Source organism: Mastigoproctus giganteus, chromosome 2, assembly GCF_048544385.1.
Source record: "Mastigoproctus giganteus isolate SK-2022 chromosome 2, ASM4854438v1, whole genome shotgun sequence".
NCBI lineage: Eukaryota > Metazoa > Arthropoda > Arachnida > Uropygi > Thelyphonidae > Mastigoproctus > Mastigoproctus giganteus.
In genome coordinates this window covers 119,292,727-119,318,416 of record NC_143576.1, presented here as the reverse complement: position 1 = coordinate 119,318,416, position 25,690 = coordinate 119,292,727, and the positions used below count along the sequence as shown (strand labels likewise).

The 25,690-nt window shown below is 36.7% G+C and overlaps 1 protein-coding gene across 2 annotated transcripts in view; it reads right to left on the bottom strand.

Annotated features, from left to right (window-relative positions):
- LOC150089524 (protein aurora borealis-like) overlaps positions 1-25,690 on the bottom strand; it is a 156,740-nt gene that overhangs the window by 92,784 nt on the left and 38,266 nt on the right. For both annotated transcript variants that reach the window (XM_090368644.1, XM_090368645.1), the window contains one exon: positions 8,018-8,151. In XM_090368644.1, the coding sequence (XP_090224770.1) occupies positions 8,018-8,151 (134 nt within the window). The remainder of the gene's footprint in view (positions 1-8,017; positions 8,152-25,690) is intronic.

Sequence of the window (25,690 nt, the reverse complement as noted above, 5' to 3'; positions counted from 1 at the left end):
AATGTTTATAATAGATTGCACTAACAAAAAAGCCCAATAAACTGGAAAGGGCAAATGGTTTTTATTGTTTTTTGGTCGTGACCTCCAAAATGTGCTTTAGAAAAACATCACAAAGGCTTTCAAAATTGATTCTTATAACGAGAACATATGATAATGATGAAAGGGTAGTGCAATTTCCATTATAAATATGACCTTTTAGAAAAGATAAATAGCTTAGTAATATAGCACAAAATTTCCAACTTCCAAGGACTTTGGAACGAATTACAGGGAAAAAGAAAAAAAACCCAATGTGTTATTGGGTTCACATTACAATATTTTCATGATACCTCCCCTTTTATTCCTATGGGATGCAAAATACGTTTCCAAGATTTTTTTTAAGTTTGCACCGGCCAGCAAAAACTTATGTAAAGTTGAATTTCCATAAGTTAGGGACTTCCCACATTTCTCTTTATAGTTATCTGTTGTACTCATTACAGTCATTAAGCCTATAACACACTCCTACTCTCATTTTTTGCTGGCCACTCATGTCAATTGGATGCACTGAATTCAATTTTACGATCTTCTTACAGGACAGGAGGCTCCCCCTCCTGTCCTGTCTGTACACATTTTTCTTTGTAGCTTTATATTGTCTCTCCAAGATATTCGCGATTACAGTTATTCCTGCAATTGTACACCCATTATGTTCCAGGATCGACGAGGGGTGTGATGTGTATTTGCTCTTCATTTTCCAAACTTTGTCTCAGATTGCTTTGGTATTGGCAGCACGTGAGGGAAGATGCAAATTGATCTAAGATTCCTTTCAACTCTGAAATTTGTTGTAACGTATGTGGTATCCTTGACAGGTGGAATTGTCTCCCATTATAAATGATGGATAACATGGAGAAGTGGTCACTACTATAAAGGTTGTCATCCACTTCCCATATACAGACAGGTAGAAGTGAAGGGAAGCATATAGATAGATCTGCAGTAGTAAATGAATGGGTAGGCATGTGGAAGGTGTTAGAACCTACATTTAGAAGTGCCAGATCATTGTTTTCAAGCATATGCTCGATAATCTAACCCTTCTGTTAACATCAGCACTACCCCACAAAGAGTATCATGTCCATTGAAATCCTCTAATAACAGAAAAGGGGATGGCAATTGCTTAATGAGATCAAGATCTGCCTGGAGGATGTTGTTCCCAGGTGACAAATAGATGGAACAAACAGTTAAAAGGAACTATACTGTAAGACAAACTGCTATGGCCTCTTTTTTTTTTTTTTTTTTTTTTGTTTAGTAGGATCATTAGCAGCTAAGGACATATTTCTCCGGGAATATGCAGTGATCATTCCCTGACCTTTCCGCATCCTCCGTATTTGGTGATTACAGGCTCGAACCCCGGTCTAATCAAGAAGCGTGTGCTATGCTGTTGTTGTTGTTATTTGGTTTTTAGGAGCATTAGCAACTAAGGCCATATTGCTCCGGGATATGCGGTGGTCATTCCCTGACCTTTCCGCATCCTCCGTATTTGGTGGTGATGGGCTCGAACCCTGGTCTAATCAAGAAGTGTGTGCTACGCACTGCTGCTCCTTCCCACCTGGCTACGGAGGCGCCCGTGTGTGCTATGCACTGCCGCTCCTGCCCACCTGGCTACGGAGGCACCGCAATGCCTGGTGTGACCAAGTGTAAAGTAGTAAGTGTTAGTAATAGAAATAAGAAAAATAAAGAAAGATGGCTTTTCTTTCTTGCTCTGTACAGGTACTTTTGTAACAGGAGCTGTTATTAAATAAATAAATTTCTTAAGGACAGGAAAGTAAAATAACTATAAATTGCTTTTACACAATTGCATTTTAAGCACAGAGAAAACGCTCGATCACAATCGCTTGGCACCCAGGGCCTTTATTAAGGATGTGTATGAGAGGAGATATTCTGTAAAGCTATAATCGCATTATGGGAGTCCGTATATATCATGCTTTTTTGGATGGACAGATGGAGAATATCTTCTAGTGCAAGCCTGATGGTGCATAATTCAGCTGTATAGCTGTTCCATTCAAGGGGAAGTGATACGGAAAAGGTTTTATGAGAGAAGACAGCTGCAGCACCAACTCCATTATCAGACTTTGGCCCATCAGTATATATTTTTGTAAAACGCAAATAATTTTTGGACGAGGACAATATGAAGTTGTTATATGTTGACATTTGCAAGAGCGTATTTTTCCCAGTTTAGGAAATAACTGTCACAGGATGGTTTGATAGAAGATCATGGGGGATTCAGACTATTTGGATCTTGGAGGACTTTTGTCAAGATGTATATTCAAAGTTTCTGACAATGTCTGAAATCTGATAGCAGTATACGGAATTGCCCTGGGTTTATTTCTATAATACATTGGGAACTGAGGATCATTAAGTATCGGACTAACAGAGTGGTTAGGTAGACTGAATTTTTGTTATAATATTGAGAAGTAACATTTTTCTCCCAAGGCTTAGAGGAAGTTCATGGGCATCAATGTAAAGACTTTGAACTGGCGAAGTTCTATAAGTGCCTATAGCAATCCTCAGGGCAGAATGTTGAACAGGGGCAAGCTGTGCTAGACCGTTTGCCCTAGCAAAATCACACTGGGGTACCGTAATCAAGGTAGATAAGATTAGGGCTCTATACAAATGGAGTAACGTGTACCAATCTGCACCCCATGATGTTGATGAAATAACTCTGAGTATGTTCATTTTTTTCTGGCAAGATGTGCGTAGATATTTAACGTATTCCATGAAGTCCCAATTTCCTATCAAAAATCAGACCAAGGAGACGAATGCTGTTCACAACTGGGATAGAATGCTTTGTTAAGTGTAGCTCTGGATCTGGATGCATCTTCTGTTTGTTACAAAAGTGAACTGCTTTAGATTTATGACAAGATAGTCGATACCCATTCTGTGCCATCCATAGCTGAATATATTATTAATTGAAATTTAGAGCTGCCTCTCAACGAAGGTCATGGTCTGTGAACTGCAAGAAACTGTCAGATCGTCAGCATACAGATATGAATTCACACTGTTCAGAATATTTTAGTTGTGATTTATTCTTATTGTGAATAAGGTGGCACCGAGAACAGAGCCTTGTGGAATTCCTTCCTCTTGTATATAGGTTTAGGAGAGGGCCTGCCGGTAATGAACTTGAAAAGATCTATGCTGAAGGAAGTTCTGTACAAAATATGGTAAGTGGCCTCTCAGGATACCAAAACGCCACGTAGTGTCAAAAGCTTTCTGTATGTCAAGGCATACCACGACGAGATGCTAATTTCTGATGTTTGCTTCCACTTTGACCAAGAGATCCAGGCCTGATCTATTCTTTCTGAAACCAAATTGATCATCAGAAATTAGATTTTAAGAGTCAAAAAACCAAGTGAGTCGACGGTGAATTATTTTTTCTAGAGTTTTACTTAAGCAGCTGGTGAGAGAAATGGGTCTATAGTTTTCAGGACTAGAATGATCTTTCCTTGGTTTGGGAATTGGCAGTATATAGGAGTGATGCCAGGAACTGGGGAAAGAATGTTCAAGGAAGATGCGATTGAAAAAATTCAGCAGTGAAGAGACTGATTCATTATCTAAGTGCTGGAGCATTATGTAATATTTTCCCCTGGAGCCTGCAGCAGTTTTTTTGAGGTAGATATAACTTCTTGAAGTTCAAGCAACGTAAGTGGTTGATTTTTTTTTTTTTTTTTTTTTTTTATGTGAACCCCAAACACGAGAGGTATTAGAACCTATAGTACTTAGTACCGTACTTGGGTTAAAAAAGCATGGGTTGAAGGAGAAGTATGGGGGGAGGGGGATGCCGGAAACTTTGCTCTAGAGACTAAACATGGGTTTCACCACTTCAAGCCTCCAATAAGCAAAGTGGTGGTATTTCACTGGTTGATGAAAGTCATCTACCACCTACAATTTGTAGGGTAAAGAAGATTTAGGTCTGAAGTTCAGATGGGATTCTTTTTGGCTGTTCTTTGATCTTCTGGAATGATGGACCATATGCTGTCGAGGCAGACAACTGTGAGAATACAGTCCCTAGGGCATTCACAATTTCTGCAGGAGTATAAAGCTCCTGCCCATTCCAATTCAGAAGTGGGGAGGATAATGGAGGAAATTTGCCATTTAACTGTTTTATTTTTCTCCATATTATTCTTGTATCAGTATTTTTATTAATTGAGCTTGCAAATTGAATCCAAGAATCTCTTTTAGCTTTTTTTCCGAATTTGACAGGCCTTGGCTCTAAGTTTCTTGCACTTTATGAGATTGACGGTGGTACGATGTTTACGAAACAAATTCCACACCTGGTTTTTTTTTTTTTGCACCCTTACACTCTTCGTTCCATCAATAATTAATGGCTCTATGGATCGCTGACAGCGATTGTGGAATTGCAGTAGATGCAGATCCCAGTATTTGTTTTGTAATGTGATCAGTAACTGTGCCGATAGGACAGGTTTCAATAATCTGATCATCAAAGGTCACGTGGGAAGTGTACTTTGCCCAATCTGCTTTAGAAAATTTCCATTTTATATGGTTTTCTGATATTATTGAATGTGATGCTTGAATTTTACATATTAAGGGGAAGTTATCACTGTTTAGTGGATCTTCGGGGGGGGGGGGGGGAAGAGACAGGGATTTGAAGTATCTTTTTTAATCTTCCCAGTTTTAATTTTTTGAATTTGATTTTTAATTTTGTTTCTACTAATGCTTCAAATCTTGCAGCAAAATGGAAGTTAATCTAATAAAAAGATATGGAAACAGTAGCTAATTATCTTAATTTACAAATTTCTTTGAAACTAGAAGTGCTTGACTTTATCTTAACAGCCAAGGAAGGGTTTAATGCGAGTTGACATGGCCAGCCATTATTTATTTATTTACTGCTTTTCCTTGTAAGCCCTGCAGAGTAATCATCTCCTATTAAGTCTCCTTATTTCTTGCAAATCAAATGTAGTGTTTTATCCTATAGTCTTAAAAACCTAGAACCTTTTTCACTAGACATTCAATTTTTGACATGCACTAGCTATTTTAAATATTTAAAAATTGGTATGCATTGCTTATAAGTTCATATATAGTGCTGTTGAATCATAACAATGTATTTAATGATCAAATTTCTTTGATTGTGTCAATTATTACAAGACTTAGGGGAGCAAAAGGGTGCTATTACCAGGAAAGGCTTCAGCTTTGCAAATCGCAGCATCTAGAGACTAGCCACTTGTGAGATGATTGATGTGTTTAAGGACTTGGATGGATTGAGTAAACTCAATGCTCATGGGATCTTTCCTCTTGCTCAGACTGCACACACGAGGGGGTGCAAATTAAAATTGAGGAAGGATAACTGGCAAATTGGTTATGTGCAGAAATTTTCCTTCAGCCAGAGAGAGAGAGAGAGGTTTATTGTTGGAACAAACCCCCATCTTGTGTTGTGTAGTTTGAATAAATTCAAGGAAGAACTAGATAAACTGTTAGAGGATATGGACAAATGAAATGGAAAGTGTTGATTTCTTTTTGGCTGATGCTGCATAAGTTTGCTTTTTTGCATCTTTTGCGACTACTACTACTAATAATCATCATGTTAGTAGTAGTAGTAGTAGCATGTGATGCAAGAAAGCAAATGTATGAGCTTATGCAGCATCAGCCAAAAAAAAAAAAAAAAAAAACACACCATTCCCTCCAAATGCCTGTCCAGTTCCTCCTTAAATTTATTCAACCTATCAACTTCACACAACGACAGATGGAAGTTTGTTCCAGCAATTAACCACCCGCTGGCTAAAGGCAAATTTCCGTACATCCAATCTACATCTGTCTTTTCTTAATTTGAATTTATGCCCCCTTAGGTTCGTAACCTGAACAAGTGGAAGGATCCCATCAGAATTCAGCGTGCTGAACCCATTCAAGGCCTTATACACCTCAATCAGATCACCGTGCAGGTGCCTAGTCTCCAGCCACTGGAATTTGCAGAACTTAAGCCTCTCTTGGTAAGAGGATTCCTTCATTCCCCTCACCAATCTTGTTGCCCTTCTCTGTACACGCTCAAGTAAATCTACATCCTTCCTAAAATGAGGCCTCCAGACCTGTATGCAGTACTCAAGGTGTGGCCTGACCATTGCCTTATACAGAGGGATAATCACCTCCTTTTCCCTGCTAGCAAAATTCCTATATATCATTGACAAAACCCCATGACCTGCCCTGGCAGCCTGTCTGCATTGCTCAGAAAACTTCATATCTGCCTGCACAATTACTCTCAGGTCTTTTTCATTTTCTACCACCTTAAGTGTAGTACCACACAGTTGGTACGTTTCTCTGGGGTTACTTCTACCCATATGCAGTACTTTGCATTTGTCAGGGTTAAACTTCAGTTGCCACTTCTTAGCCCATCTGCCCAAATTATCTAGATCCTGTTGCAGTAGCACACTGCCATTACTGTCATTAACAACCCTGCCAACCTTTGTATCATCTGCAAACTTCGACACTAAGCCTGATATACCTCCATCAATATCATTGATATATATACAAAACAACAGTGGACCCAACACCGAACCCTGTGGGGCTCCACTAATAACATTAGTCCAAGAAGAGCAGCACCCATTGATTACTACCCTCTGTCTTCTCCCACTTAACCATCCTTTTATCCATTGTAGCAACTTACCCTTAATACCATTCTGCTCCAATTTGTACAATAGTCTTCCATGCGCAACAGTGTCAAAAGCTTTCCTGAAATCCAAATATATGATATCAAAATTATTTTTTGCATCCAGTTCCTTTGTAACCACATCATAATATCCTATCAAATTTGTCAGACAAGACTTTCCTTAACAAACCCATGCTGTGTCTGAATTATTGCTGCAGTCTTGTCTAGATGATCCTGCAATGCATCATTAACCAGCGACTCCATTATTTTACCCAGAACAGAAGTTAAACTAACTGGTCTGTAATTACCCGTGTCACCCTTCGATCCCCCCTTTGTGAATTGGGGATACATTTCCACATCTCCAGTCTGTGGGAACCTCCCCTGAGTCCAAGGATGCTCTCATAATTATGGCTAACGGTTTGCTTAGTTGCTTTGCCGCCTCCTTTAATATAACTGGATAGATCCCATCCACCCCAGGTGCTTTTCTTACGTTTAACTTCAACAATTTCTCTTCCACTTTGCTCTCAGTTATTACAAAATCATTAAGTATCCTGCTACAATTTGATAACCTTCTGCCATTTTCAAACCTTAATAATTACTCACATGTGAATGTAGATGCAAAATACTCATTCAGTTTGTTTGCTATCTGAGCAGGATCATCAACAGTCGAACCATCGATGTCAAGTGGACCAATCAGATTCATCCCCTTTCTTTTAGAGTTTATATAAGTAAAGAAATCCTTGCTCTTTTTCTTAGCATCTTTTGCCAAGGGTTTCTCGTAATCTGCCTTCGCCTGCCTAACCTCCTTTGTAACTTGGTTACAGATCTAACCTCCTTTGTAACTTGGTTACAGATCAACTTGTAGCTATCATAGGCTTCTGTGTCACGTGTTAATTTGTATGCATCCCATGCATTTTTCTTCTCTGTTACGAGTCTCATTAGTTCATTTGACAACCATTTAGGCCTAAACCTTGAACAATATTTCTTAATAGGTATGAAACTTTTAGTAGCATCCACGATTAATTCCTTGAATGCTTCCCACTTAGAATTTACTTTTGGTAACATCATCAGTTTATTCCACTGTACAGAATTTAAAGACTGTTGGAGACCACTGTACTCGCCTTTACGGAAGCAAAAACCCTTTCCTTTACCCCTGACGGTAATTAAATCTTTAAGTAAATCCCACGTCAGTACACTGTGATCACCGCCACCTAGTGGTTCTTTTATCTGCAAATTCCTAATACATGAATGATCACTGCTGATAACCAGATCAAGAGTATTACTTTCTCTGGTTGCCTCTCGAACATGCTGCTGCAGAAAACTGTTGCACTTTTGTCATCTATATCTTAACTTTTGTCAATAAATTTAAGTAGTTTTAAAAAAAGACAGACTTACAAGCTGTAGAGGCTAGATTTGGAGAGAATGTAACACGCTTTGCTATAGCAGCCCAGGGAGATGGAACAACACTGTTTTCGGAAAAAAATTTATCAATAGCTTTCTGAGCTTGTTCTTCCAGGTCAGCATCCATGCTAGAACGAAAAGAAAGGCAAAGGAATCTAAAGCATTATTTCTCATTATAATAAAACAAATAAATTCAAAAGTTAATAATTATTACATCACTCAAAAGTTAATACATGGAATAAAATTATAAATTTTACACAAATTTATTTTTTATACTTCATGAAGTTTTATAAAATGAATGTTATCTACTCAATTTGGAACTGAAATCTACATGGTACATTTGATAATAAATGTCTTTTTTAAATTCAAAGTGTCTTAAATTTTTTTTTTTTTTTTGCCTTTTTTATTGACAATTCAAATCCAGCAATGTGACTGTTTTATATTCGATACACGTTAGATACACTTTTTGCATTAAGTTATGTGGTTTATGGTAGTAATTTTATTTTCACTAAGGCTCTCTATTATGTGTATTAATACTGGCATGATATTATATGTTAACCCAAAAAAATCAGATTATGATTTTACAGAATTAGTGTGACAAATTTATATTTCTTTTCTTTACAATATTATAGGCAAAAGCAATGTCTATTTACCTTATTCTGCAGGGAACAAGCTTATACAGCATCAGCTGAAGGAGTAGGGGGGGAACTCAATTTTACACCATCTGTCTATCCTCTCTAATAACTTGTCTAATCCTTTCTTAAATGTATTCAAACTACCCACTTAAACAACACCAGATGGAAATATTCACACATCTATCCTGTAATCATCCTTTTCAACTTTAATGTCCTCGTATATGCGTACCATCCAAGAAAGATTAAGGATGGCAGTAATATTCAGTTTATTCAATCCATTTAAGTTCTGAAACATTTCAATCAGGTCTCTATGTATATGCCTAGTTTCTAGATGCTGCAATTTACATAACTCAAGTCACTTTTGTGCTCTTGACTAATCATGTTGCTCTTTTCTACATCTGTTCAAACAGATCTACAATGCTTCGTAAAACAAGGTTGGTTAGGGTTTAATGGCACATTAGCAGCTTAGGCTATAGAGAACCAAGTAAAATGGAATAATAAAAATATATAATATAAAATAGTGTAATTACTTAATATAGAGTAATATAATATAATAAAAACAGTTAAAACATAAAATTATAGAAACACAATAAATGAAATTATATAAATTAATAAGTTGTAAAAACTTCAATATTTCTGATATGTTGTATCATCCAATGAAGTCTGACTGAGTGTACGGCTCAGTTAGATGTGTAAAAGAAAGATGGCACATCGATTATTAAAGGATGCAAATTCAATTAAAATGTCAGAATTGTTAAAAATGTGTCACAGTATCTAAATATAGTATGATCATTACCCCCGCTCCTCAGCAAATACAAATGCACGAGGTGACAATGTCCCACGACCAACTTCCTCCTGGTGAACCCTGTAGTGACTAGACAGCACATCATAATTATGGACTTCATTTGGTATAGCTTATTTGTGGTATGCCCATGTCAAGATTCTTATTGTTCTGAAATTAATTTTTTATGGATTAAAAACTTGGGAACCATAATTTGTATAGGCAACTAACAAGTGAATATTCTGTAGCACTGCAGATTTGGCTGTTGTATCAGCCAGATTATTGCTTGTGACCTCAACGTGGCTGAAGATCCAGCAAAAGCAAATATCAAAGTCTTACTATGAGTTTGTAGTGTTTGCTGTACCTGGCACAACACTGGATGAGGAGTGCATCTCAACCCTGATAAAGCCTGTAATACACTTAAGAGAGTCAGTGTAGACAAAACACCTTTAGTATTGGGGAGATTTTATATGATGCAAGCACAGTTCTACTGCTTACAGCTATGCAATGTATATACTACATTTATGGGGGATACAACTGAACACATTTTTTTGGGAACACAAGCAGATCACTAATACTTCAGACCTTACACCCTATAAACCAGCAGGAAGTCAGAATACCGAGCTGTATGCTACAAAGAGTTACCAATAACAGAGATGTGTTGATTTTCAGCCAATTCCTAAGAGTGAAGTCACAAGATGGAGGTTTCATACTCAAGGGTTTAGGAGGATTTACCCAGCTGATGTGGATACATTATCCAACATAAAATTTGTTTTCAGCTAGATCCTGATAGACCCTAGACCCTTTGATCCTGATACCAAAGGTGCAATTGGTAGTTCTATATGCATTATACAGATTGTCTCATCGCGTCATAAAAATGGATGTCCATGTGGAATAATCTGGCAGGGATTTTACTTTTATGAAATGTCACAACAGCTTTTGGTGTCAAAGCATCAGTAATGGCTCACTGGCTTTCACATAAAGTCTGGATGGTGAAAGTATGAAATGATCCAGTGGCAATTTATGCTACAAAGAGTTACAGCTCTTTGTAGCATAAATTGCCACTGGATCAAAGAACAAAACTTCTAATAAACATTATCACAGTCAAGTTTAGATCAGACAAATGCTCGAAAAAGGCATAATAATGTACTTCCACCTACTCCGCCAAAATTGGAGAAGACAGCACAGAGCATGTTTGCACATGTGCATTTTACTTGAGCAGACATATGTTGGAGAACAGCTTTGATCAAAAATAAGTCCCAAAAATTTTGTTTCTGCTACTATTGGAATAGCTTTTTTTTTTTTTTTTTTTTTTTTTGTCCAATCTTGAGTTTGGAATCAGGGTGAAGATTCTGTTTGCAACAAAAATGCATACAAATGGTCTTTTTAGCTAAAAATTTGAACTGATTGGCCAATGAGGAACTAAGGTTGTTGCACCCCAGTCTAATCAAGAAGCGTGTGCTACGCACTGCTGCTCCTTCCCACCTGGCTACGGAGGCACCGCATATCCTGATTACTGTCATTAATAATCAACTTTGTATCATCAGCTAACTCATACCAAACTTGAAATATTTACATAAAATATCATTAATAAAAAAATTTAGAACACAATAAGAGATCCAATATAGATACTGTGGTTACCTCACTCATCAAATTGGTCCACAAAGGGTAGTGGCCATTTATAACTACTCTCTATCTCCCACCAATCTGGAAACCTATGCCCTAGACCAGTTGTTCCCAACCTTTTTTCATTTATGGCACACTAAGTATCATCCAATCTTGGTACAGGTCTTACACCCTCCTCCTCCTTTTATGTATTCACAGGTTTAACTTTTTTATTACAAAAATATGATATGAACATTGGGCAGTGTTAATGGGAGACTGATTTACAGCAACAGTCAGATTTTGGGCAGTGGGGGGGGGAGATAAAGAGAGCATTATTATTCATGTGGGGACAAACAATATTAAACGAAAGTAACTTGATTTGTTGGGTAAATATAGGATCATGCTGCAAAAATGCTGTGAGTTAGGTCATAATGTGTATGTGCCTTCAATTCTGCAAACACAACAGGAGGGATTATATGCTGAAACCCTTGTGAATTAACTCAAGACTTGAAAGTCTCCGCAAGGCTTTATGGAGGAAATTTTTTTTATCAGTGTGCTCCAGATGACCCACACTTGCAGATAGAAGGAATAGATTTTGTAGAGAAGGTATCCATTTGAACAAAGGTGGTGCAAGGATTTGTGCCAGTATCGTAAAGGATACACTAAGGCAGCGTTTCCCAAACTGTGTTCCGCCGAACACTAGTGTTCCATGAGATGTGAACAAGTGTTCTGTGAAAAATTGTATTTAATAATTAAAAAAATAATAATAAAATAAATAAATTTTGTATATTTGTAGCGTACACCACTTTTGTATCATTATAATACTTAATTTTTTTTCGGTTATTAATATACTGGCATAGACAAATAATAATCAAATAGACCGTGGAACACTTTATTTCATCGGGCTTTGCATAGAGAAGTATGCGTAGAGGTAATGACACCTACAAAAAAGTAGCAATGTGGTGATCTAGTATACCATTCATATGCGATTTAGCCTGGAGTACATGGGTTGAAGAAGACGAGAAAGCAAACCGATATCATAACTAAACTCACTTCCTTGTATAATTTTTTTTGATAATTATTAGTATTTCGAAATATTATTATTAAAATATGTGACCATGGATTTGTGGTTGAAAAAATGAACTTTAAAACAAGAAGCAAAGTACTTCTAGTAGTGCAACTGTAGTCGATGAAAACGAACACAATATTATCACACTTCAAAGTGAGGATAAATAATTGCAACCTTTTGTTCCCCAAAATTTCGAAGTGAAAAAACAGGAACCAACTAATAATAGACTAAAAGAAAGTATAAATGACAGTTATTTGAATTTTGGCTTTACACGTGTTGTAAATAATGATACTCCCGATGCACAGTGCGTCGTATGTAATAAAATATTAGCAAATGGTTCTTTGGCTCCCGCTAAACTTGTGTTTCGTAAGTGTTCCGTGAATATGTTATGAGATGAAAAGTGTTCCGTGACTAAAAAGTTTGGGAAATGCTTTATTAAGGGTTCGGGAAAATGGCAGTTGGGGGGGGGAGAACATAGGTATGCATTTATCTGATGATATGGGTCAAAGTAATGCTGGCATGCATCAAGAATTCTTGTTTGTTCTTGCAACAGCCAATGTTGGCAAGATGTTCTGAGGGTGGCAACATTTCAAATGAACAGGACGATAAAGCTAAGGAAACAAGCCTAGATAATTTTAAGGTGTTTGTCAGGTTAGCCAACTACAGAAGAATACTTAGTCTTAAATGACTACAAAATGTTAAGATTACTGTCAATAAATGGGCAAGGGAATTCAAACTCCTGGTTAGGACAACTAATGCTGATAAAATAGAGCTAAGAGAGTTGTGGTGCCACATGGAAATTAGGGATGAAGAGTTCCACTATGGTATGTTTAATTTATTTAGGGAAGATGGAGGGGAGTGGTGGGTTATGCTTCTTAAAATCAAAGCAGCCTGAATATGAAAAGAAATTATGTCTCAGAAAAACCTATGTGGCATGAGCTAGGTGAGAGCAAACACATAATGAGAGTGGGAGTAATCTGCAGACTAGAGGATTGTGAAGAGTATGACAAGAATCTATACATGCAGATGAAATGGGCAAGCCAGTATAAATGTCTTATAATCAGCGACTTCAAACTGCCCCTACTGATTGGAATAAGTGGGAGAGAAATTCACCACGAGGAGCAAAATTTTTAAATAAACCAGATAATTATTATTTGTACCAACATATTAGATTACTATGGGTACGAATATTCTAGACCTCATCATTACTCATGAATCAGATGACATCATTGAGCATACAGTACAAGAACCATTGAGAGCTAGTGATTGTGTAGTCATTAGTTGGAAGATAAAGAAAAATGTTGCAGTAGTTAAAAGCATGGGTTTTAATTGGGGATTATGGCAGTTTTTAAGGCACTACATGGCATCTAACAATTGGGTGGACTGTAGAGGGAGAGCAAATACATTAAAATTACGGAATACCTTAAAAACAATAATCACAAAAGCCATGAATCACAAAAGTACATACCATTAAGAAAATATAGCATGAGGAGGATGCCAAAATGGATCAATATGGAGCTGGCCAGACTAATGAGCAGATAAAGATGGCATAGGAAAGTTGCAGAGCAATGAAAAATTGTAAACCTTACAACAGCTACAAGTTAATCTATAATAGAAGCACAGAAAAGATTAAGGTAGCAAAGGGTGTGTATGAGATAGCATTGGTTAACAGAGCAAAAAAAAAAAAAAAAAAAAAAAAATTGGGATGAGTTTTTCACATATGTGAATAAATGAGAAGAAAATGAATCAGATCCCTTGTGTAATGGATGTGGGAAAGTCTTACAAGCTGATGAATTGAATAGGTATACAGTCAGTCCTCGTATAGCATGATAGTTGTGTTCCTAGAACCCCTCGTGCAATATAAACAACAGGCCCTATGGGAAAATGGGGTTAGGTGCTGACCACCCAAGATTGAACACACATTTGTAAAAAAAACATTACCAAACACCACAATAAATAATCGTAATAAAATACGTATTTTATTACGACTATTATGTAATAAAATATTGCTACTGCTTTTGCCTTCTATCGTAAGCAAACTTGTTTTTTTGTTTGATTTTCTATCCAAACAGATTATAGCCATTCCATCTCTTCCAATTCTTTGTGTTTTAATCTAATGGATTTTAATTACACTTTGAGTTGTTCCTGCTTTGAAAGTTTTTTTTTTTTATTTTCTCTGCATTCTTTGTAATTCTCGGCGTTGCCTCATTTAGGCCTGTAGCACATGCAATATTACACGGTCTTTCATTTCGCTCAAAGCTTTTCACAATTTCATATTTTTTCTCTATCGATAGAGGCGGTCTGGCCATAAGCCTTACCGGGGAAACGCCGGTGGACCGGAGGTGATTTTGGACATAAACACTAGTATGAGGCCACTAAAAATTTTCCCGGGTAAGAATTTTTGACCCAGTCCCTCCTCTGTTTATCGATATTGCTTTACTTTTTCTCTCTGAATCTGTAGTGTCTTCACCAGGACGCTTCCTTTCCACACCTTTTAAGTATTTTACCCATTTTTAGGAAATAAAGCACAATTACAAAATGAGGTTTTTGGTTTTTTTTTTTTTAGGAGCATTAGCAACTAAGGCCATATTGCTCCGGGAATATGCGGTAGTCATTCCCTGACCTTTCCGCATCCTCCGTATTTGGTGGTGACGGGCTCGAACCCCGGTCTAATCAAGAAGCGTGTGCTACGCACTGCTGCTCCTTCCCACCTGGCTACGGAGGCGCCCTACAAAATGAGGAGGCATGCTTGATACACATAAACAAAACTGTGCATGTGTAGCAACCGAATAAACAACACCGAAGGCAGAGACACACTATGAACACCTCACTAGCTCACATTTTACTAAAGCACATTTCTGGGGGTTACTACCATAATACAATAAAAACAATTTCCAGTTGCATTTCTGCTAGTGGAATCTGTTATAAACTGGTAGTAAACTCGATCTAATTGCATTTGTGATAATACCAATAGCTGGAATTGTGTGGGTTTTTACGCTATTATGGTGAAATGTGTTTCCCCTTCACTGATATAAAAAACATAAATACATTTTCAGAATCTTCTCTCCATTCCTACGTGTTGTGTTCAGTGGGGGTGATTCCACGTTCGACTGCCATTTCTTGTAAACACAAAAGAGAATCGTACATAAGCGAATTCGGTTCGTGTTATATACGATATCGTTCCCTTATTTATAAATCGTGTATGATCGAATTCGTGTAGTGTAAATGCATGTTATACGAAGCCTGACTGTACTTTGCATTGATCTGTACCGATGAAAGATTTTTCATGCTGGGGAGAGGCTGAGATATATGAAATTACAGATGACTGTTTATTATAAAAACTTTTAAGCATAAAGGCAAGTAAGGCTCCTGGAGTTGATGCCATATATATATATGTGTGTGTGTGTATCCAATAATTTTGAGGGGGGGGAAGCTGATTCCTTTGGATTGGAGAATTGAAATGTATCGCCAATACACAAAGACAGTTTTAAGAGCAAAGTCAGTAACTAGAGACCAGTTAGTCTGACTTCAGTGGTAAGGAAAATTTATTCAGGGACATTTAGATAGAAATGGCACTCTCAAGGACATACAAGATGGTTTTGTTAAGGGAAAATCATGTTTAACTAATCTGGTAAGCTATTTTGACACAGTTACTTATGAGTTGGATATAGGGAACAATTTCAAGTTTATCTGGATTTTTGCAAGGCATTTGACAGCCCCAAATGAGAGGTTACTGTATAAGCTGGAACATATGTGGGATTACTGGAAAGATTCTAAGATGGGTTGCAGGGCAGAGGGTTGTGATTAGTGGATATTCTTCATATTGGTGTAATGTCAGAAGTGGGGTTCCCAAAGATCAGTTCTGGGACCACTGTTGTTTCTGATTTTCATAAAAAGACATTGATGAAGAGATAGAGGGAGTGATGTCAAAATTTGCAGGCGACATAAAGATGAGTCATTAATTATCAATGCCATGCTGTGCTCCAGGATGACTTGAACAGGCTTCAAGAATGGTCAAAAACGTGGCAACTATATTTTAATGAAGAAAAATGCAAGGACTTACGCTTGGGGAAGAGCAACCTCAAGTGTGTAAATAACTTATACACTTGGTGGGGTTGAATTTAAAGCAGTAGAGGAAGAAATAGATCTGGCAGTCAGTGGTGTATCCAGGTATCATCACAAGGAGGGGCATGGCAACCAGGTCCAGGTATCATTGTAGGGCAGGGCGGCATGCCGACCAGGCATGAATTTTTTTTTTTTTTTTTTTTAGAAAGCCACCTGCATTCTTTTTACTTAATTTCAAATTTTTAGTTATGGGGGCATATGCCCCCTCTATCCACCACTGAATACGCTCCTGCTGACAGTTATACTACAGGCATATGAAGGTCTCTGAGCTAGGCAGTCAGGAAAGCCAATGGTGTCCTATCAATGATTTATTGAACAATATCCTGTAGAGATAGGGATATGATAATTCCACTGTATAAGGCCACATTTGGAACAATGGTGCCCAAACATGGAGATCTCATCTGACAAAAGAGACAGAGCTTCTTGAAAGGGTCCTAAGATGGGTAACGTGCATTGTGCATCAGAAAAAGAGTGACTATAGGGAAAGATTTCAATTATGTGGATTACAGAGCTTGGCAACCAGGCACCTTAGAGGGAAATTGAATGATGTTAGATTTATAAGGCTTTGAGAAGGATTTGTAAAATGAAAGGTGGTGAAATTTTCCTTGTTATAAAGAATTCTGGAACTAAGGATCAAATTCAAATTACAAGGCAAGAGGTTTAGACTAGATTGTAGGAAGTTTTCTCTTAGTTAACAAGTTGTTTGTCTCTGCATGTAGTTGAGGCTGACAGTTTGAAGAAATTCAAAGGTCAACTGGATAGTTACCTCTGTGAGGAGGGAAATACATAATTTATATTTTCTACTTTTATAGCTAATATTAATACCGATAAATATGACAATTGTTCAATCCTGGCAGGGCAATATTTTCTGGAGAGCAGTGGCGGTTTCTGCATGGTTCCAATATCACAGAATCCTGGAACAACTCTGCATAGAACCCCCAGATTATTTAAATTTGGCATTAAAATCTGGGCCTGACATCAGATAGGCAAACAAAGGGATCTTCTTACCTTGCAATTTTGCATGAGTGTTTTCATGGCTGAAAATCACATTGGTAGAAAGTTGAGAAGGTTAGCCAAATCTTTTCCAAAGTATCCAAAGCTCTTCCAGACATTGCAGGATATTTGTCTTTCACAGATCAACAAAATGAAGATAGACAAAAGATCATTTCAAATGTTGTGTCACAAGATAACTCAATAAGTTGTTCCAATTTCACAGGACTAAGAATTGATGCATTTGTCTTTTTCTTTTTTTTTTTGGTAGTTGTTGGCGCATAGACTTCTGTGGCCATAATGCACCTCCCAAGGTTTTTCTGCAGTACTTTGATCCAAGCCCGAGGTGGGAATCGAACCCACGACCTTTGGGTTGCCAGGCAGGCATTTTACCCACCCGGCTAGCCCGGTCAGCAATGCATTTGTGAAGAGATCTGTGGAAGAACTGTAGAGTGTAACCACTTGCTCATATTCATTTGGTAGAAATGGTGGAAAGTAACTTATCAAAGTAGATTGCAGAGCAGAATAGTGGGTAATAATAATTTTTTTTCTGACAACAGACTTTTTACGGACACTGTTTATACAACTTCCTTTTCCTTACTACAAACGTGTCCACCACAAATTAAATAAAAAGACAAAATCAAGAATAGTAATGTATCTGCATTACTGTTGGCACAGTTTCACACTTCTACAGAAAGTGTAGAAGGTTCACTGATGATCCCAAATTTACCTTCGCAACACTAATATTACAAAGAGAAGAAAAATGGCAAAAATAAACTCAGACACACTACTAGCTCTAGGAATACAAGAGTCACACATGATTACGAGAATTAGCTAATTTAAATTATATTCAAAGTGTCTTGTATGGAATTATGCTTATTGTGGGATATGAGAGCAAGAGCCATATATCAGAAAAATTCAATGGTGGGGCCAAATGTGTTAAAGTTTTACAGCACCACAACAATTGGGAATGTCTGCCCTAAACTATCTGAGAATAAATTTATATTTTAGAAAAGTTCAAGTTTAAATTCCATCATCAAATAAGATTTTAAGTTTGCAAACTATTCTAGGGTTTTTATTCTCCTAACACTGCTAGGAGCCTAACAGTGTTAGGAGTGAACACACAATAATAACTGGGAATTTCATTTTTGCTGAAAAAATTTACTATTTAGAATTTGGTAAAAGATATAACAAAGCTTAATATATCAAAAGGTACTGACCTTTACAGTTAAATTAAAATTAAATTTATACAGGTAAAAGAAATAGCCTTAGTTTAACACACAAATAAGAACAAACTAATGCATCAATATCATATGTAGAGGCTTCACTATGAGTTATACCAGTATTGAACTATGCACTTAAACATTGCTTCAAAGGGAGAAGTATAACTTCTGTTTATTTAAAATGTGTGCCATTATACAGAATGCATTTTTGACACTAGCTGGTGCCTTATCAGTGGAAAAGTAGGCACCACAAGTGAACAAGTCACAGTAGAGGAAGAAAGGGATCTGGGAGTTATAGTATGTATAGAGATGTGAAGTTCTCTGAGCAGGGCATACAGGCAGCCAGGAAAGCCAGTGGTATCCTATCGATGATTTATTGAACAGTATCCACCAGAGGAGGATATTGTTCAATGAATATTAGCTAAAACTGAAAGTGCAGTCTGTATAATGGCATAAATAAATAGCAATTATACCTCTTCCTCTGGAGCAGTGTTTTTTTTTTAAATTAAAGAGCACAGTGCAAAACTAGTGGCAACTAGCTAGTCATCTAAAGGAAAACCTGATTGAGGTGTAAGGCACTGAAAAGGTTGAGTACAATAAATGAGGAAGATTTGTTCTCCTATGTATGTGAGACAATGAGAACATACACAAAATCTTGGAGAACAACAGAGGACTGAATCTCACGAAGTTCATCTCTGTGCAGCAGGTTGATAAATAGTGGAATAAGTTGCCTCCCAACTTGGCACAGGCAATTAATATTGCTAAGTTCAAAGTAAAATTGTTTACATACCTTGTGGAAATGGGCATTCTTTTGCTAAACAAAATTTATTGATTTAGAATTTGGGTAAAGCTACTTTAACATATCTAATATTCCAGGAGTTAGTTTGATGACTCTTTCTTCAGAGATGTCTACACAACATACGTGCATCAATATACACTCACTCGTCACCAGTCTGGTTACCCTTTCTTTGAAATGTCTCTTTTTAGGTATGGTCTCTAGAGCCAAATACAATAATCCAAATGAGGTCTAACAATCTTCTTGTATAGAGGGAAATGACATTGTTCTCTCAACTAGCAAAGGTTTTATGTATTAGAATTATAACCACTGGGTCTTTTTTTTTTTCTGAATTACTTTTAGTTCCTCTCCCTTTAACTTATAAGTCACTCTAGGATTTCTGCTTCCCAAATGCATAATATAACAATTAGAAGAATTAAACTTAGGGCGTTATAATTTTTTTAACTTATCAAGGTAAAATATAAAGGCGATTTAAAAAAATGGGCAAATAGTTGCCAATTTTTCGATCATATCTGCAACTGATCCAAGTATTTTAGAAACAATATGGCCTGGCTTGAATTGCTAATCATTCATCAGACCTTCAAATCATCAGCAAACATTGACAGCTTCCCTTGTATTCAACAGGAGGGGATTCAACTCCAGTCCCTGAGGGACCCCACTTGTTACAATGGTCCAAACTAAGATTGCCCATTAACTCAGCAGTTGTGGCAGGTCACCTGATAGGTGACCCACAAAAATAACATTCCAGCATTAACCATTAGTCAATGATTAAAATCTGAAATTTTGTCTGCCTTCCTAAATATAATGAAATTGCTGCAATAGTTTCTGAACTGATCTGATTTTTTGCAGTTTTCATGAAGAAATTGCATGCAAGACCCTGTCAAATGACCTGCCACTGTCTTTAAATTATTTAGCTTTTTGCTTGAAGAATGGCATGGTACTGGACAGGCAGTAACACTATATTTGTTTAGTTTCTTTTTTCTGTTTTTTTTTTTTTATTAATCACAACAACACAAAGCCTTATGTGATTTATAATTATCACATATACATATATTATTTTTAAATAATAAAAATGTGAATAAATTAGTAAAACATTTTTTTAATTACAGAAATAAAAACCATATATAAACTTCAGTAAAGTATTTTTAAAGATTTTAATGGAAAAATGCAATAAATAATAGATTATAATAATTTAAGATGATTTGTTCTAAATTCTGTGGTGTTAATGAATTATGTTCTCTCTCAAAGGCATAGGTGGACAGTTACAAATAATAATGGGATAAAAGTATTGGAGCATCAGTTTTACCTTGAACTACAGATAGGTAGCAAATTAAAATCATATTTCTTTCATCTTGCAAGGTAGGGAGACTAAAAATCTTACACCAATCCTTATAATTATTAGAATTAAAATCTAAACCTGATTTGTAAGCCAAATACCTAATAAAAGATTTTTGCATAGGTTCTAAGATTTGTATATTATTTTTTCCATAGGGAAAAATAATATAAAACCTGTGCAGCATACTCCAAAATTGTATGAACAAATTAAGTATAGGCCAATTTTGGAATGTCAGAGCCAAGAAAATCAAAGCAGGCTCTTTTTATTAAGCCAAGAATTCTAGATGTTCTGGCAGTTATTTTAGTAATACAAGAGGTATAAGAACCATTGTTGGTTCTTAATGTCCCTAAATCCAAAATTTCATATATTCTTTTATTGAGTGGGGATTCCAAAGTATAATTAAACTAAACAACTGATTGTTTGTGAGAATCAGCTATGGTTACAACATGGAATTTTTCTACATTCACTGATTAGGTCATGCAATTTTAATCCAATTAAAAATCAACTGAAAAACTTTTTGTAATTTCTCACATTCCATAAATTGGTTAATCTCTCTATTCAATTTCATATTATCAGCTTGAGGATACTGAATTTCACTTCCTGTAAACATGAGTATATGTCATTCAAGAATATACCAAAAAGTAAAAGACGCAAAGATGGACCCTGTGGAATACCCCTCTGTATATTAATATAATCCGAAAAAGAATCATTGAGACCAGGTGAGACCCAATCCCATTATCCCCATATCAGCAAGCGTAATACACAATATGTTATGGGCAACTGAATCAAAAGCTTTTTGAAGATCTCAATTGTTTATATCCATTTGTTTATTATCAAGTGCCTTCCTAATATCATGCTTCATTGTCATTAAATTAGTAACTGTCAACCTATCCTCTATAAAACCTTGATGAATACATATTTTATTATGAAAAAAAGTTTGTTTATATGCTGTGTATTTCACAGTGGGCTTAACATGCAGATTGGTCTATAAGAAACAGGGATTATTCATCACCTTTCTTATATAAGGGACTAATAGCAGTAATCTTCAGTTTATTAGGTAAATGACCCGTCTTAAAAATTATGTTTATAAAATGTAACAGTTGATTAAATAATGCTATGTAGCAATTCTTCCAAACAGCATTGAAATACCATCCAAATTTGTATTATAGTTCATTTGAAATTTTATAGTTGTCACTAATATTTCTGAGCTAATTTCAAAACTACTTATATATTAATTTCTCAACATATACTACAAAGTAGGGTTATTGTTACATTTATCATTTTTAATGAATACAGAAAAAATTCCATAAATCCTTTCATAGTTGGTAAAAATATAAGGTGCCACTAAATATGTATTTTTTTCATATTTAGTGGCACCTTATATTTTCCAGTGATGATTCCAAAATGCATTAAGGTTTTTTTTTTTTTTAATAATTGAATATTCTATTAAGGATAAATATTTATTATAAGCAATTCTTATTCTATACTTCCTATTTCCTAAAAAAAAGAAAGAAAAGAAAATCTACTGTAGTCTGTTAAACTTGTTACTTTCTTTGAACTCGTTCAACCAAATTTTTTTTATTTCTCAAAAATTTGATTATATCAAGCGAATTGGCACAAGGTTTAACAAACCAAGTAGGGTATTTAAATTTTTATTACATTTACAAAAAATGTAATGAATGTTACTTAATAGGACCAATTTATTCCATAATATTTATCAAGCTGTGTTTTAAGATATCTAAGAGAATATCAGGTATGAGGAATAACTGCTCCTCATCTTTAATATGAAGACCAGTACGAAAGTAATGCCCCCCAATTTTTTGCTTTCAAATGTGGCGCTACAGATCATTTTGTGTGTCACTGAGTAGTTGCCAAAAGTCTAGTTCCATCATATTGAAGGGCGCTATGATCAGTCTTGTGAGTACAGCACACGGACAGTTCAAAATGATGGATGTTACAGATATACATATTAAGCAGAGTGGTGAATGAATTTCTTACCAAGGAAGACGTTGTGCCTATCGAAATCCATACACTTCTCAAAAATGTTTAAGGTGAAAATACTGCAGGTGTGAGTACAATTAGATGTTGGGCAAGATACTTTAAGAGTGGGGAAAGTGATATTGCTGACAAGCCAGCCAGTAACATCAGTGACAACAAGAGCCTGATCGACATGCTGATCAGAGGACAGCTGCATCACAATGAGTGAATTGTACAATGCAGTAGGTATAGGGAAACCTGCTGTGATAACCATCATAAAGGAACTAGGTTAAAGGTTTGTGCCTGGTGGGTCCCAAAAATGCTGACACATTAGCACAAAGAAGCTTGGAAAGTCATCTGTACGAAACTTCCGTGGTGCTATGAGAGTGAAGGATAAATTTTTTCTTTCATGCATAGTCACAGGTGACAAATCTGGGTCCACCTTTATGACCCTGAAACGAAGAAAGTCAATAGACTAGCATCATCAAAATTCACTGTACAAGAAGTTCAAAAGAGAGCTTTCTGTCGGTAAAGTCATGGCAACAGTGTTTATGGACAAAGATGGGGGTCTTGCTTGTAGACTTCTTAGAGTGTGGCACCACAATCAACTCAGACTGACATGTGGAAATGCTGAAAAAGTTGAAAACCTGCATCCGTAGAGTTTGACTGGGCAAAAACCTTAATGAGGTTCTTCTTCTCCATGACCTCATACCAGTTTGCACATGATGGAGGCCATTGCAAAATGGAGGTGCACTGTTCTTCTTCACTCCTCTCATAGCCTGGATCTTGCACCTTCTGACCACATCATCTCATTGGTCCGCTGAAGGATGCAATCTGTGGAACCCATTTTGTGGATGATAACCAGCTTCAAGCACTGTGTTCACAAAGCCCTCCGGAACAAGAGCAAGGACTTTTATAGGATTGGAATAGTGTCTGACTCAGAGTTGGCAGAAGTGAATAGAAAATGGTGACTTTGTAGAAGGTTGGTTGGTTTTAATGAGCGTTTATTGGCACAAGGGCAACTAAGGCCAAATTGTGCCTGTCACAGTAATTCTGAAAGTGAATTTTCTTTTTTCCATTCATGTGTCAGATAAGTTCATATAAATGAATTTGTTTTAAAAAATTAAATAATTTGGACAGATTTGCATCATCACTGAGAATATGGTTCATCTCTAATGAATTGTTTTGGATTAAAGCTGATTTAAAATTTATTAAGAGCAGCATGATTGTGCGGACCCTCGAGGAGTATATGTTTTACTGTTAGCCGGGTAGGACAATGATGGCAGTGGGGGAGGTTCATTACCTGTCAACAAGTGGAGGTGGGTGAGATGGGAATGCCCAATGTGTGTCCTTGCAAGGACAACCTCTTCTCATCTGTTTAATCGTGAACTAGATTTCAAGTATTGTGGCTTTTTCTTTATTTGGAAGAGTTTATTATGAGTTTGTTGATGCCCATTGGTCAATGCATAACTGTTTTATGATGAGTTTGCAGTCCATATAAGGAATTAAAGCAAGTGAAGACAGGGGGGGGGGTGTGATTGGATTTTTTGCTGCTTGATCTGCTTTCTTATTTCCCTGGATTCCAGCAGAACCATACTGCTGTGTTATATTCTGTGTGATTAATTAACTGTACTCTGATTTCTTTCAAAATAGGATGAGAGCTTGACATTTATGTTGTAAAGAAGTTGCTGCACTCAAGGAATCAGTATAGATTGTTGTTATTGTTATTTGGTTTTTAGGAGCGTTAGCAACTAAGGCCATATTGCTCTGGGATATGTGGTGGTCATTCCTTGACCTTTCCGCATCCTCCGTATTTGGTGGTGATGGGCTCGAACCCCAGTCTAATCAAGAAGCGTGTGCTATGCACTGCTGCTCCCTCCCACCTGGCTATGGAGGCGCCTCAGTATGGATTATTATCTCTTCATTAGACCTATTGTTGATGTGCTCAACAGCCATTTTTATTGCATGGAGTTCAGCAGTGTAAATACTGCAACTAGGGAAAAGTTTTTAAGAGATAGCACAAGTGGGAAGAACCACTGCAGCACCTACACCTATAAGAGATTTGGATCCATCAGTACATATCTGCAGACAGTGTGTATTTGCTGATGCACGAGTTGAATGTAGCTGCTGTATATTTTGATTGTCCAGCACCTGTTTTCTCCACTTCTGAAAAAAGTTATCACATAAAGGTTTGAATATGGATGGCAAGCATTTCTCCGGTGTCTGGGTGGATATTGTCTAGTGGAACACTCCAATTCTGCACTACATCCTTCAATCTGATTCTAGCCAGTTTATTCCTGTAGAAATTTAGGAAAGACGGGTTAAAGAGGTAAGGCCAGAGGGAATGTGAGGGCATAATCCGAAGTTTGGCTGTGTACACAAGCAGCAGCATCCGTCTCCAAAAGGATAATGGAAGTTCATGTACATCAATATATAGACTCTCGACTAGCGATGTTTGGAAGGCACCTAGAGCTAGTCTAAGTGCATTGTGTTGAATGGTATTTAGGGACTGTAATGCTGATTTTCTAGCTGAGTCATGGGACTCAGCTAGAAGAAGGGAGTATTGGTCAGCTCTCCATGACATCGCAGAAAGCACTCTTAAGGATATTCATTTTCTTCAAACAAATAGTTTGTACATGCTGTATGTGTTTCAGGAAGTTTAATTTCTTATCTAATATTAAACCTAGGAATCTAATGTTGTCATTGACTGGAATAACACGATTTCCCAGGTGCAATTCATGATCAGGGTGCAGTTTTTGCTTCTTGCAGAAGTGTATAGCAAATATTTTCTGTGGAGATAGTCTGTAACCATTCTCTAACATCCATGATTGTGTTTTATTTATTGATAGTTGGAGTGTTCTTTCAATGAAGTGCATATTTTGTGAGTGACTGCATATAGTGAGGTCACTGGCAATAAAGATAAGTTTCTACTTATCTTTATTAGGAATTTGGGATGGTTTTTGTTAGTGTGTATTCTAACTGTGAAGAGTGTGGCACTGAGGACTGACCCTTGTAGAACTCTTTTCTCCTGTATGGAGATTTTGAAGTGCACTTTGATAACAGACCTGAAAAGTTTGATATTTGAGAAAGCCCTGAACTAATGATGGTAAATGTCCTATCATAAGGTCTA